General features: G+C 39.3%; 1 protein-coding gene across 2 annotated transcripts in view; it reads right to left on the reverse strand.

Annotated features, from left to right (window-relative positions):
* Window positions 1-336: 336 nt before the first annotated feature.
* slc2a9l2 (solute carrier family 2 member 9, like 2) overlaps window positions 337-15,026 on the reverse strand; it is a 114,071-nt gene continuing 99,381 nt past the window's right edge. For both annotated transcript variants that reach the window (XM_004545267.5, XM_004545266.5), the window contains one exon: window positions 337-746. In XM_004545267.5, the coding sequence (XP_004545324.3) occupies window positions 504-746 (243 nt within the window). In that variant the 3' untranslated portion in view covers window positions 337-503. The remainder of the gene's footprint in view (window positions 747-15,026) is intronic.

Below are 15,026 nucleotides of genomic sequence, written 5' to 3' on the forward strand. Positions count from 1 at the left end.
GGTCCAATGTCAACATGAAGACAACACTGTGCACAACCAGATCAGTATCAAAAAGCCAAGAAACACCTAGCCCATTAAGTTTTTTGTGGACGTTTTGGCAAAGCAAAATACATTTTTTCAGAGACATTGGTAGAGACTTAAAGTGAAAAAAACAGTGACTAACAGACCGAAAAAAAACTCTGTATGCACTCTAATATTAGACAGAACTGTAAAAGCAATCAGTGGAATCAACATCTAATGTAAGCCCCAAACCGCAGTCATTTTTGTGACTGCTGAAGAGCCTCAGAACAGAATAGGAACGATTTGTTTCATCTTATTGAGAGACACAGACAAATACTTGCTTCATTGCTTTATCTAAAAAAAATTGCAGTCATATGAAAAAAACATTGAAAAAAAGCATTGACTTTACTTCATTTTTTATGCTCAGTAAATATGTAAAAACAAGACATATTTTCACACATTTAACATGGCTTCTCGATTATGACTGTGCTTCATTCCTTCATTTACAAGGACGTTTGCATCTTAGTGGCATCTTGGGCTTTTCCATTCGTGTCAGAGTTAATAGACAGAACCAGCTCCATTTCCTGACCAGGCGAGGGGATGGGCATTTTATTAATCTTGGCAAAGCTCTGGCTGATGTCCATAAAGGTTTTATTTTTGGTTTCCGGGAGGACGACATAGAGGTATATGGATCCCAGAATGCAGACTGCCACAAACACAAGGAAGGAAAAGGACTGCAGCGTCTCCTGTGCAAACAGAAAACATACAGACAAGAAACATGAGACATATCAGATTTGTGCATACACTGTGCTGTTTTCAACATCCTTACCCTCAGTTCATCATTCTTCAATCAGATGACATCTAGTAAAGTTTATTAAAAAACAAAAATTTTACAGCAGAATTTTAAACAATTAAATGATTACTGGCATGTCCACCTCCACACAGCTGGATCGTGACATTTTTCAGTCCATCTCTGCAGAGACATCATCTGTGGCATCTGTTTTGTCATCTGTTTTGTCAAATGTGTGTCATTGATGAGGACAGCATAACATTCCCATGATTTTCCGCTCAAAAGAATCCTACAAGCATATAAACTGAACATTACTCTTCTTGTATATACTTGCATGTAGTCGTGTGTTCAAGTACCAAAAGTATGAAAGGTAACCTTGTCCTGTGGGTTATGCCAATAATAGAGATTAGTGACAGATTTAAAAATACACACTGACTGATTACCCAGAGGGAGATTTAGATGTGGAGAGAGGGTTTTGTGCGTGTGCGTATGTGAGTAAGAGAGAAAGACAGAGAAAGAGTCTGAGAGAGAAAGGTTGGGTGTAGGGCAGAGAAACTTGGCTGACCCTGACCAGTATGTTACCAACTATAATCCCTCGCTTATGAGGAGGCAGACTGCAAATGCAGAACTATGTACCAGGTATTAGAAATGCAGTGTCCAAACAACCACGACCTCAGTAAAGAACTACTTACCACTTTGATTTCAGTTGGTTATATCACCACTGCTGTTAGTCTCTGACACTGTTTTCCTCTGTTGAGAGTATTTCATAATAGCGCCATAAAAAAAAACAAAACCTCAGAGCATCGTGCAAAGGGCCTGACCCAGTTTCCATGCTGCCTCTGTGACGTAACACTCATCTGCAAAGTTAGCAAGTTCTTCAGAAAGAACTGCCTTTCTCTCTCAGTTGTCAGGGTAGATGAGTCATCTTACAAACAGGATATTTATGCGTTCACTCCATTTGTCATTAATCGAATTTTTGCAAGCCCGTGGATTGACAAGGATGAGACAGTCCTGATTTTGACACTGGGATAAGCCTTTGATCTGCTGTGGTGGCTCAGCTGGGTTCAGTGTGGTGCACACGCAGACAGTAAGGCATGAACACAAAGACCCAATTGCTGTACAAACACACACACAAACAGACACACTTTTTTCATGCTTAAATGAATGTTGGCTGAATAATGTGCAAACAGAAAAGGCGAGGTGAATGCTCTAAAATGCACTGCAGACGTACTGTAAATCTAATCTGGTCAAATGAGTGTCCATGCTTGGACATATACTGTCAGTCACTGGTTTCTGGTGCAACAATGAGTCATTGCTGGGGGTAGGGGTTTGCCGGTGTTAAAAGGGGGATATTTGCATGGCTGTGGGCTTTCATAGATTGTGTTGCCTGTGGGAGGCACAACGAGGAGATGGAAATGTATACAAGATTTGAAATGTCCACACTGGACTGATTTATGGATTACACTGATCAGCCACAACATTAAAACCCCTGGGAGAGAATAACATTGATCATCTTGTTACAATGCAGTGTTCTGTTGGGAAACCAGGAGTCCTGGCATTGATGTGGATCTTTTGACGTTGTCTTCAGACTCTCCAGATTCCAATATGATCAAGCTTCTGTGACAACCCATAGGACCCAATGGATCTGCTGCCAAAGTCCTGATGCCCGACTCTACAGTTGAGTGTTGTGGCTAATCCTTGGCTATATCATTGTTGTTACAATATGAGCATACAAGACAAAAAAACAACAATACCCATTAAGCATCATGTTTATGGATCACAGCTGCATTAATAAGACAAACACAAAGTCATTCAAAACTCATAGCGTATGAATGGATGTGATTGAATGTGATGGGTCATTAGGTTTTACAGATCTCATGCACAAATAGAGCTTGTTGTTATTGCCCCATTTTATACTTATATATACATTTATATTGGTGTGAAGCATCGCATTGGAACTAGAGCTCCTGCTATCTTAGCATTTCTCCATACGATGACTTCACCAGCTTTGGTAAGGGTTAAAAAAATGGCAAGTGAAAGTTTCTTCTTTTCATAAAATTCACTGTGGCAGAAATTGACGTTATACTGTTTGTTTGTACTGGCTGACTAGAGTTATAGAGCAGCGTGCATAGTTTGTGAAAAGCTTGCCTGAGTCAATAACTGCAGAGTTCCAAACCTCCACCGTTATTAGCATCAGCACACAAAGTGTGCGCTGGGAGCTTCATGGCATCAGTTTCCATGACAGAGAAGCTCTTGCTCTTGCAATTCTTAGGGAATGCTTTAGACTCCAATTGCAGCAGAAAGAAGGTCCTGTAACCCTGTAGTGCATCCTGCTTGGTGCATGAGTTTGTGAGACCTTTACATCATGTTTATTTGTTTTTTCAGAAAAACCTGATGTACACAATTAGACACGTGGTGCTACTGTGAGCAATAAATACACATAAATGCTCGTTGTAGCAAAAAGGATACAAATTAAAACTAATATGCAAATTGATATTTAATTTCTTTCCTCTTAATTTTTCAGAAGGTTCCATAAATCCTCCAGTTAGACTTTTCTGGCAATTATTTCATGGTTCAGGCTTTATGAGGTGAAAGCACGCATTAGATCTGTTAAATTTATATTAAAAAAGAAAGAAAGAAAAGAGCCAGTTAAACAAAAAATCTCTGTTAAAACTTCAAATGAGGCTGTCAACAGTATCTCAAATGAACACATACAGGATGGCTGGAGCCTTTTCGTGTGGAGTTTGCGTATTATTCCTGTGCCTGTATGGTTTTCCAAATTAGCTAAAGGTGAATTGATTTGGAGAACTGATGATTCAAAATGATGATAGTGTGTGGTTGTCGGTGTTAGCTCTGCGATGAACCTCCAATTTGTCTTGAATATAGACAAATCCAAGATGGCGGTACACATCGAGTTAAGATATCTCACTTATCTTAACTGCACTACTGTATAGTTTTCATTGATCAGGAAATAGCCTTGGTGGAGTTTTCGGGAGTGTTAATTGGTATAATTGCTACTTAATGTGTTCCTTTCCTGCACCATAGGCCTGGGAGCATTTTGCATATCTGTGTTCAGGTGCTGCTGTCCTTTTAGATATCCATGTACGGAATTAAAAAGTGCTAATAATTGATAATATTTCATATTACAAGATTTTAACTGCTATATTTTATAACCCCATTTGAAAACCTAGCTCTGCAGAGCACTAACTGACACCTCAGCAGTGGCCTGCCATGGAAAGATGGGTTGTGACAGTTAAACGGTGTGTTGTCTGGAAAGGGGTCAGAGCTGGTTTCAGGTGCATGTCAGAAACCAGTCAGTCACTGCTGGGATCTGGATGCCAGGCATGTGCCTGGGAGTTCGTGGGGCTAGCAAAACCCAACCAACAAAAGCAACGAGCAACTCTGTAATATTTGTGGAATTGGCTGGCTAAAAATAACCTTCTGTTGCTTTCTGTTTCTCACACGTGTCCAAATCTTCCCTGCCAGGTCAGCCTTATCTCTTGCTCTTCTCTAGGACTTTCTCCTGTGACACACTCTTATTGTATACCTTTATTATCTGTTTAATTACCTATTCAGCTCTATATCTACTTGACCTTCCATTTCCTGACATAAATTACCAGCAATCTCATTGTTCAGCCATCAAAATACCAAAAAAACCCCAAAAAAACCACCTGTTTATCATGACATCATACCTCTTTGTCCTGTCTTCCTACTGGTCAGTGGTACATGACAGGTAGAAGTGCAATATATCATCCTTTATTTCTCCAATCCTTATTTTTTACAAGAATGAAGTGACAGTGCAGACACAATGGTGAGGTGTTCAGGCTCCTGTACATCTACTGACAACTCTTCATTTAAGGATTCATAGTCTGGTGTAGCTCTAGCACAGGAGAGTATAGGTGTTTCATTACATATACAGGGTACCTGACATGCTGAAACCGGCAGGGTTCAGCACATTTCTGTAAATGACTTCCACAATGCAAGCTTCCTATTCTTAGCAGTGGGTGTTGCTTACCTAGTTATATTGTGATCGGTAACATGACACAAAGGAAAACAAATGTAGTTTTTTGTCACACTGCCAATGTGAAGATGTGGATGGCATTTTTGGTTTTTAGTCACACTTCATTCGAGACTGAAATATCTTTACAGATGAGTTCCCCCACCAAACTTTGTGTTTCAGAGAGAAGTATCTGGAGAATGGAGCTCTGACGAGTTTTCCAGAGTTATACTTTGGCGTAACACTCTGGTAACCGCTTCTCTCCTAGCGCCATAGCCAGATCTTGATCGTTAGATTTAAACTCTTCTGTGGTGGTGTACCGAGGTAAAACCACAAACATTGTGTCATTTTCCTAGTGCTTATGGGCCTGACTGTATAGCTATGAAATAGTGACTTTGCAAACATTTTAACATCTCCAAAATTAATTACACTTTGAGAACACATCTGTTATTCCTGTGGGAGCTCATGCATCACACAGTCGGTGTGAGAGTGGAAGTGCAGGAACGCATCGCCCAATGGAGTTTTGAGATGTTTGGGCTTTAATTTTTTTTTTTCTTAAATTCAGCAAGACTAAATGAAAAGGAAAAGACAGATCATACAAGAACAACTTCCACCTCTAAGAAAACACCATCTAAGTGTTTGTTACGCCCTTTTCAGCTATTTTAGTTCTTCGTTCACTCTTTGCCTCCAACACATGACACTCCGGTACAGCTGACTGAAAGGACAAAATTAGATTTATCTGGGGGGGCTACTGAGCGAACAGGCAGAAAACATTTGACGGAAGGTCAAAACGGCGTCACTAAAATGTCCACCGTGCCTCAAGCAAACTTTCACTCTGATCTCAAACTTCTACGATGACTTTTGTCGAACTTTTTCTTTCTCACAATGAATGTGCCCTTAAAGCTACGGTCAGAGAACCTCGCTTTGTGGGAAAGTTGCAGAGGCGGAGGGAAGAACATATTGTTTCTTCCAAAAAAGGTGAAACTCTGTTTAGTTGTAATTACAATCAGGTTCTGAGTCACTGTTTTCATGGCAAACACATATGCTCAACATCTGCTCTCTAGGCTAAAACCACTTCTGATTGACAAGTCGTTTTGTCAAGCCACTTATCATTTATCTCGTCCATGTCAAAACCATAGAATATAATTCATGGTGCTGTAGCATTTTCTGTCGCATACGTCACATAGGGCTGCTAGAATGTAGAAACTGTAACCAAGATCTACATTTATGGATGAATAAAAATCAAAGAGACAAAAGAAAAAGAGAAATCCCCCTGTGAAGTCACACACACCCGTGTACCGTAAACCGAATTCATTTGCATTTCCAGTGTAGTTCAATCCCATATTCATTAATTTTCAAAGCCCTGCTCCTGTTTTCAGAACTTATCAAAATCTTATCCCTGAAAAATCCACTGATAATATCATCTGTGCTCATCTTCATCAATCTGTGAATACACTGTACAACTGATTCCTGTTCACAAAACTCCTGATGAGTGCTAGAGGCTAAATATCACGCACCCAACTGGATCAACTGGAGGTCAGATTCATTCCTGAGTTCCTGCACTCTTATGATGATCATTGGATGCCCGATATTTCAAGGAGCAAAGGAGTGCTTGAGAAAAAACACAAGAACAAAGATGCACGTGAAATCCCAGAAGGAATGTTTAAGATAAGACGGGCAAAGGAATCATGAAATGACACGTCACAGGCTTCTTTATGTAACTCTGTGTAATTAAAACATCATCACACCCAGCTTTAGCTATAAATTCACATGCACTGAATAGTTAATCGTATTTGTAGTCCAGGCACTCAAACACAATTATTCAAAATGTATTTACTTTGCAGAGTCATGCACCTGTGTAGATGCATCCGTATTAACTACCCTGCTGCTCAGAGCTTTAAAGTATTAAATTCAATGTTTTTCTGCATTAATTCACTTTTTTAAATCAGCCGCATCAGATAGAAAATAGCCCTTTCTATTAAAAAAATCCTCCAGGTTAACTGGAAATAAAATAATTTATGTAATTATGAATGATTTATTAACTGAAAACTCTGGCTTTACGGTACAATGTATTCATTCACAGATGAATCTATTTAACTAATTCATTAGAAATCAGCGAAGACAAGCAAGAATACAATGAACAAGTTTGTTTAAGGGTGCAGGAACATCAGCGTACATATTTAGATTTTATTTTTTTATCTCACAAAGATTGAAATGTCAAATGCCATTAGGATCTAATGAGGGACAAGTGGGTCATTATAACCAAGGGCAAAGTTCTGTCTAAAAAAAAAGGCAGAACCATGTCCTCTGCACACAGGGCAGATATAATCAGACACTAGCACTTTATATTAGGTAATGTAAGAAAAGCAAAGTTAAAAACTCAAATATGCCATGTAAGAAATATAAAGGTCACACTTTCAGTTGAAATGTCATTTTTAAAAATATCTCTGTAACGATGTGTTATATAGATAATGCCGTTTTCCTAACGAGCCAGATAATGATGGTACGGTGTCTTTAGCAACAAAGTTTTCCTACTGTGGAGTAGCTAGAAATTGCTATCACTGTCCACAGTAATAGTTTAACAATTTTAATAATGCTCTAATTAGAAAGCACACAATTCAAGTTGCCAGAGTGCAATCTAAAAGTGGCAGCCACACTGAAAGCTGTTTCGAAATGCCTGAGAAGATGATTTTGCCTCTCTCTTTTTGATTAAGATAACTTAATAACTTCAAGACAAACGCAACGCAAAACCTCCATCTGAGTAAGAAACCAAAAGAGCAACACGTCACACTTCTAAGCCCATTTAAGAGCTCTGTTGGTTTTTAACTCAGGTGGAGAGAATGAGGTGTGTCTGCAGCTGCAGAGCAAGCCTCGCAGTTGTGAAGCAGCACTGGTGAATGTTTGCCCAAAGCTCAGTAGATTTGTCACCAGAGACAACTTGCTGAATAGATACAAAAACTCACTGAATCTATAAAGCAAACAGGTTGCCAATAAAGAAGTCTTCTTAAGTGCGATAATCACTGCTGTGAGTGTCAGGAATGCCAAGCACCCAATCTAATGTGGTATATGTTAGGTTATGTGACAAAGAAAGCTTTCACAGGACTCTATGCAGTCCTATAAAAAACTAAGTATGCCGTTAATGCTTCAATAGGAATAAAGAGCATAAGGAGCAGCCAGCATTTGATGCACCTATTGCACCTATATAAACACAAAGGTTTGTGTAGTTTGCTTGCCCGGAGCATACAGGTTTATTTTAAAACAGAGCAATGAGTTTCCCGTGTATGGACAGAAAAGTCACCCCAAGCTTAGAGTGCTCAGAGAAACAAACAAGCAAAAAAACCCAAGAGCTACATCTCAGACTCTACAGACCTCATTGAGCATGTTAAATGTTAAAGTTTATCAGAGAATAATTAGACAGAGGTTCAACAAGGATGGCTTGTTTGGAAGGGTTGCAAAGAGAAAGTCTCTCTCTAAAAAGAACATGGCAGCAAGGCTTAGCTTTGGAAAGGTGCATCTGAACAAATGGAACAATGTCCTTCAGAGAGATGAGACCAGAGGGGAGATGTTGGGCCATAATGAACAGCACCATGTTTAAGTACACTGGTAGAGAGGTGATGATTTGGGCTTGTTTTACAGCCACAGGAGCAGGGCACCTTGCAATCATCGAGTCAGACATGAAATCCTGTGTATACCAAAGTATTCTAAAGATGACCAACCGTTTTCAAGAAATGAATACTTCTAGTTTTCCTGCCGAAGATGATTTTACATGCTATTGAATCATGGAGTGCACTCCATTTGTGAAAAATGCTGTTTTTATTATAGACATTGTACCTTGAAATAGGTAAATGCTGATATAGGAAAAAAATCATCTGTCATGAACAACAGACTGCTGTATGTTGTGTAAAGTTTGAAAAATAGAAGACTGACGCAAGCTGTACAGACAGATCCAGAGAGATCAGCAATAGATGCTTTAATTAAAATCATATTCTGTCAGTAGGAATTACCAGATACAACTCACTTAACAGATCATTGGGAGTGATACAGCAAAAACTACTTAAGTACTCAAAGAATAAAACAGCTCGATATAAATTTTTAAAGGGATCGTGCACTAGGAAAACAGCAGGTTGTTGGAGATCTGTGTTATGAATTCTAACCAGAAATGGAAATGTCAAACTGAAGAACACCTTTGCTTGCAATGCTGTAAACAAACTTGTCTTCACTGGTGCAGTACAGAGTACTGAGACACAATTAATACTGAGACACTTGGACAAAATTAAAGCAATGAACTGTGGATGACTCGAAAGCTTCACTGGCTGAAATGAGAAGAATGTTTTAACCACTAAACGACTTCATTTTTTGTGCGCTAACATGAGATTGAAATGAAAAATAGCAGCAGTGAAGGACACAAAGAGACTGATATAGTTATAATTGTTTAAAATGTGAAAGAGGCCAAAGGAATAGCAAATGAGCTTAATTTTAATCCTTTAGTTATAAAATCCTTGGAAGATGAGCACTAACAGCAGAGGGAAAACAGGAGGAGACATATACTGTGTGACGCATGAGGCTGGCAAACAAGTATTCAGTCTGTGGAATGAGGAACCACATTGCTTCGATAGAACTATGTCAGACTGATTTATCCTCTTTTCAGTTCAGTATCTTTTATGCTAGCCTGCATTCAGATCATAAGCAGATGTATACGATAGGTTGAGGCAGCCACAAATTGTCAGATTCAGCGCATATAGCAATGATTCACCGAGTGGTTCATTTTTAAAGGTAGATAACCCGCATTCATCGCCTTTTCATCAGGATTCCCATTTTTGCAATGTTTGATTTAAAAAAACCCTCACACTTCAGTAAAAGTCCCTTTTTTCACTCTAAAACGCTAGATCCCCCACCCACCGTCTTAAAGGAATACTGCTTGTCTTTACAAAGAAGTTGGTCCACCTTAAAACAAAACAAAATGAAAGAATATAAAAGAATTGTTTTCATGCAGTATCAAGAGAAAATAAATCAATGAATGACCTTTAATGTACCTTCAAAGGACACCGCAGCCAGCCAAGTTGGACAGTTATTATACAGAATGTACTCATTAAGGTTGCCTGTCAAGATATTAATGGCTGCTACAAAATATCAAAGACAGAGGGATGAGAAGAAAGAAACAGCGATGGTTCATTTATAATACACACACAGGCTGTGATTTCCCCAGTAAAACTCCAGGGTTTCCTCCAGTGTCTGCAAGCCAGCTGCGCCAGAGCATCAGATTTTAACATGCTTTTTCAGACAGGAGGGGTCAACAGTCCCAACAACTTTACTCGCTGAAACTATAAACTCTTTTGTTCTTCTTTACAGTTCCAGCCTTTCCCAGCTTTCCTTCTGCACCTCTGAATTCAGTGTTATAGTGTTAAAATTACATGTGAGCTTCACTGTAAGTAACTGTGTCACCACTGCCTTTACAGAACGCAACTGAAAATCAAAGTCTGTGTCTTCAGATAATGTTCCTGTAGGGGGACTCCCACCTCTGTGTCCCAGATGAGAGTTTTGCTTTTGTCACAGCAGCAGCTCGCTAAAAACACCTCGTGCAACAGCATTTAATGAACATATATGTGCCGGCGTTGTTAAAAGAAAGTCTGATATGGGACAGAACACCCTCCAAGATAATAATGGGGGTTTTTTTGTAACTGGAAGAGTACTAAAGGTCTAGAAATAAAGAATTAATAACCTTGGGCCGTCCCCTGTACAGGTATTTAAAAATGCAGTTAAAATGCAGCAGGAAAAAAGAGAATAATAAAAAAGTAGTAATAAAAAGTATTAAATTAGTAAAAAATTATAAATATTAAAAAAGAAAATGAAAAAATGAGCATGTTATGGTTCCACAGTGAAAGTGTTTAATCCAGATTCATATTTTAAGCTTAAAAACAGGTTTTTGATTTTTCTGTTTGTTTTGTTTCATGTTCATCACTGCACATATGTGAGTAAAAAAATATTCCCAGTGACTCTATTGCTTCATAGCTTATTCTATAAATTTCATTTTCCCAATAATGGGAAAAATAAGCATGCACACAGTGTGTACAATAGTACGGAGCTCCATATGTCTTGAACTCCAGGAGCCATAAACCTCCTATCCAGTAAAAAGGCCTCTAAAATCCTCGGGCTTTTTTTTGGGGGGGGGGGGGATACTACATGTGCAGGGCATTCTGTTATCTCACAAACAAAAGCTCAGCGCCATTCTGTGTGGCAGAAAACTGCCGCTGGAACACCTGCAGTGAATTGTCTGTGTTATCAGCCTGATTTCCCCCTACTACACCCAGAGTGGCAGTACAGTTTATAATTGTGTTGGCACTGGTCCAGCTCCTGTTGGGGAAAACTGCAGCCACTCAAGCTGCACAGGAGGTTATACATGTAGTCCAGTCGCATGGAGGAATTTAACACCCTCGTTCAGAATGGTTAGCCCTCTAAACAGACGCATCAAAATGCTGCCAGTCTTCCCCCACCATGATGGAAACCATTCAAAGTGCCCATCCTTGACGTCTGCTGTTTGAAGTGTAACATATTTGAAATAGCTGTAATAACAGCCAAATTATTTCATATCAGTTTTTCTTTTGTTCTGGTGCGTTGTTCTTCTTGGAGAGCAATCAAAAACGATCCCGTTCCCATATCCCTGCTTTCTGCTGCACTGCTTCAGTGATTCTCTGAATGCCCAGTGCTGATCTTGTCTTTGAGAAAGCGTACACTGCAAGAATGTGCAGTTGTTGAAGACATCCGTCCAGAATCAGAAAAGTGCTAACCATCTGAGTCCACCAGCTTGTCCCAGGGCTGTCTGGGTTGTGTTTGCAAGCTAAGACTCTTTTAATGTTCATAATGATGAGTTTATTCAATCTTTGGACATTAATAGATCTGATGGTGCTTCGCTGATCTCCATTTTCTTCTCATGAGGAATATAAATTGATTTCTCTGTCCAGCGTGCTTGCTTTCCTCTTTGTGATCATGGCCTCATATTACCAAGTCTAGCCTTATTTCTTGTCAGTGACTCACTCGCTGCTTTACAGGAGATAACTGCTATGAATGTAGCTGCACAAGAGTAACTATCCCCATGGGCCACAGATTCTATCCAACCCAGGCATATGCTACATCACAGGCCTTGTTAAAAGGGAAGTCAATTCAAGACATTTGACTTCTCACACTGGGAGCAGATTTCCTGAAGTATCTAATCTCTCTGGATTGTCTATCAGGATGTCAGGTTGACTTTAAAGTAATACAGGCTGGTTTTATCTTTATAAAAAGTTAAAGAACTAATTTCAATGAGCTGAAATCCACTAAGTGATAAGACTATAAGGCTGCAACGGATAAACTAGAAATTGCTTCAGATAAGGCAGTTGGTTCTCAGGAAATGAGGGCAAATCCAAAGGCCCAACACATTTACAATACCTAAAGGTCAATTTTAGTCCCATAGGATCTGCAGTATAGTGAGCTGGCTGATGGCTAAAGACAAAGGCAACCAAATGTTTGTAAGAGACACACACATACACATAAAATGGCTCAGAGTATGAGAGCTGCTGAAAGAAATACCACCAGCACTGCATAGGCACAATAGTTAAAACTCCAGAGGAAGTCAGATGTCCACATTTTGCAGCCCAGTGTCTATGTCTGTTATAGCTGTAAACACCATTAACATTAAAGGATCCGACCACATCAGCCTCGATCTTAAAAAAGCAAAAAATACAAATAAAAAGCTCACACATCGACTTGGGTGGTAGAAATGTCATCCATCACTAAAAACATGCAGTTTAATTTATCTGGCATAAATCTGATGTGTGTATGAATGCGATGTTTCTGTGCGTCTGAGTGAAAAGATGTGGTTGTTGTGGTAGCTCAAATTATTAATTTTTAATGCAACCTAAATTGTGGCACAAAAAGACCAAATTTTTTTCTCCAAACAGTTGCAGTAAAACATGCTGCAGTAAAACAATGAAAAAAAAAATAGAAAAACAAACAAACAAAAACACAGGGATGCAACAAAAAGAGTTACGATGAGAGGAGGCAGCGACGAACAGTTGCCTGGAGCAACCGGTTGGGTTTCAGGAGATGAAAGAGGACCTGGTGTCTTTTGAGAAAACATTCCAGTTTTACACACTGATAGGCTCTTCTGTCCTCAACTCCTGTATATTTTTTATTATGTCACCCCAAATTTCATTTCTAACAAACAACATTCAAGGATCTTTTTTTTGCAGTTTTTTGAGAAATCATGTGCATTTAAAGCAAAACTCTCAGCCTGCTCTCTATATTAACCTCTGCACAGTACTTTTGGGTGCTCTGTCTATCCTTGTCTATTTGTAGCAGCTCTTTTTAAAAGGCTAAAGTAACGAGTATCGGCTGTGTGCTGGTTAGGAGAAAATACACCTGAACCGCCACCTTGTTCAAATAAAAATCCTTTTCTGTTGGCACCAAACTACACGAGCTCTTATGCAGCGTTGAATGTAAATCTGTTTCTGTGTCTATGCATTCAGCATTGCTGTCACGTCTCACACTGTTACACCTTGTTAAGAAATGTCCAAACAGTGAAACCGGCGCATCAGCGGTACAGCAGGATACATATCAATGCAGGATGCGTTAAGGCGCAGTGTTGCTGGACATTCGAAAACATTTTGACTAAATGGATGAACAACATCAGACATCACAACATCTCTGAAACACGTAAGATTAAATTTTAGCATTACTGCACAGCTCATGAAGGCTGTACAAACTTTTAATCTTTACTGCTGTTAAGCTCCAAATACACTGCAAACATATACCAACATGTTCCAAAATACAACTGAATCTTTAATTAAAGATCCCCAACTCCAGAAATGAAAATGCCCTTTTCTTTTAAACTATAGATCAATCCAAGTATCGATAGTATTGATACCAACTGCCGGTATTGGTATTGGATTGATAATAGCATGACAGGATCGATAACTTGTTTCTACCCTCCAAGTTCACTTTGTTCCCTAATGAATCGTGTTAATTTTTGATTTATTTAAAGTCTGTAGCACATTTAAAACAACAGAAGCAGAAAGACCCAGTTTCAAAATACACGAAAGGCTATAAAAGGTGTGTTTTGCTGGTATGTCTGTGAAGGTTCTCAGTCATCCAGGTCATCGTAGTCAAAGGAGCTTGCAAAGAAAAGCGTCTGGACTTCTTTAAGTTGCTTGAAGACGTTTCACCTCTCATCCGAGAAGCTTCTTCAGTTCTAAGGTCAAATGGTGGAGAGTCCCAGATATAAACCTAGTGGGAGTAACCCCCCACAGAGGGACAAAAGGACCCCCTGATGATCCTCTAATCACCTGAGCCAAGGTGTGAAACTGGGTGTGGGTCACAATCAGCCAGAGTTTCGGGTGAGTTCATTGTGAAACCTGGCCGCACCTTATCATGCGAATTCCTGAGGTCAGATGGCCCAGGATGTGAGTGGGCGTTAAGGCGTCTGGGAAGGGATCTCAAAACTGGATTATAGATGGCAGAGAGTTGGTGTCGTAAACCCCCGCCTCTGTTCAAAGATGGTCGCTCACAGTGGACATAGATGTCCACATAGACATCTATGTCCACACTCTCCACCATTTGACCTTAGAACTGAAGAAGCTTCTCGGATGAGAGGTGAAACGTCTTCAAGCAACTTAAAGAAGTCCAGACGCTTTTCTTTGCAAGCTCCTTTGACTGTTTTGCTGGTAATTATTCCAAAAATTAAAAATCACAGTGATTTAGTGCTTAATAAAATGTATTCAGAATTAACAAATTAATAATGATTCATCTCATAAACCATGATACGCTACTCTTCCTCACATACACTGCCTTAAAATGATCAGTATTGGTATTGGCAATATCAGCCTTGTATTTACTTAGTGTCAGATCTGTACAAAAACTTTCAGTACTACCACCTCTAGTTTGCAGGATTTTTGTTTAAAAATTCAATTCTAAACTAAAACCTCTTTGATATCACTGATGGTAAGTTCTTAATTTTGGAAAATAGCTTACAAGCTAGACGGGACATTATAAAACAGTTTTCAAAAGTAGTGATTCTCATGAAAATATCTAATCTGTAAAGTGGGTTAAGTGCCCCTTAACAGTAACTTTTACTGCCAATATTTTGCTGGTACGGAGTTAAAGCTCACAATATTATCACACTAACCAGGGAAATAAAACCCCAATTCATAATTCCTGTAGAGTATGCCCTGCATGGCTTAACTGCTTTTCCTCAGGGCTGTGCCA

This window comes from Maylandia zebra, linkage group LG5 (genome assembly GCF_041146795.1).
Source record: "Maylandia zebra isolate NMK-2024a linkage group LG5, Mzebra_GT3a, whole genome shotgun sequence".
Lineage (NCBI taxonomy): Eukaryota > Metazoa > Chordata > Actinopteri > Cichliformes > Cichlidae > Maylandia > Maylandia zebra.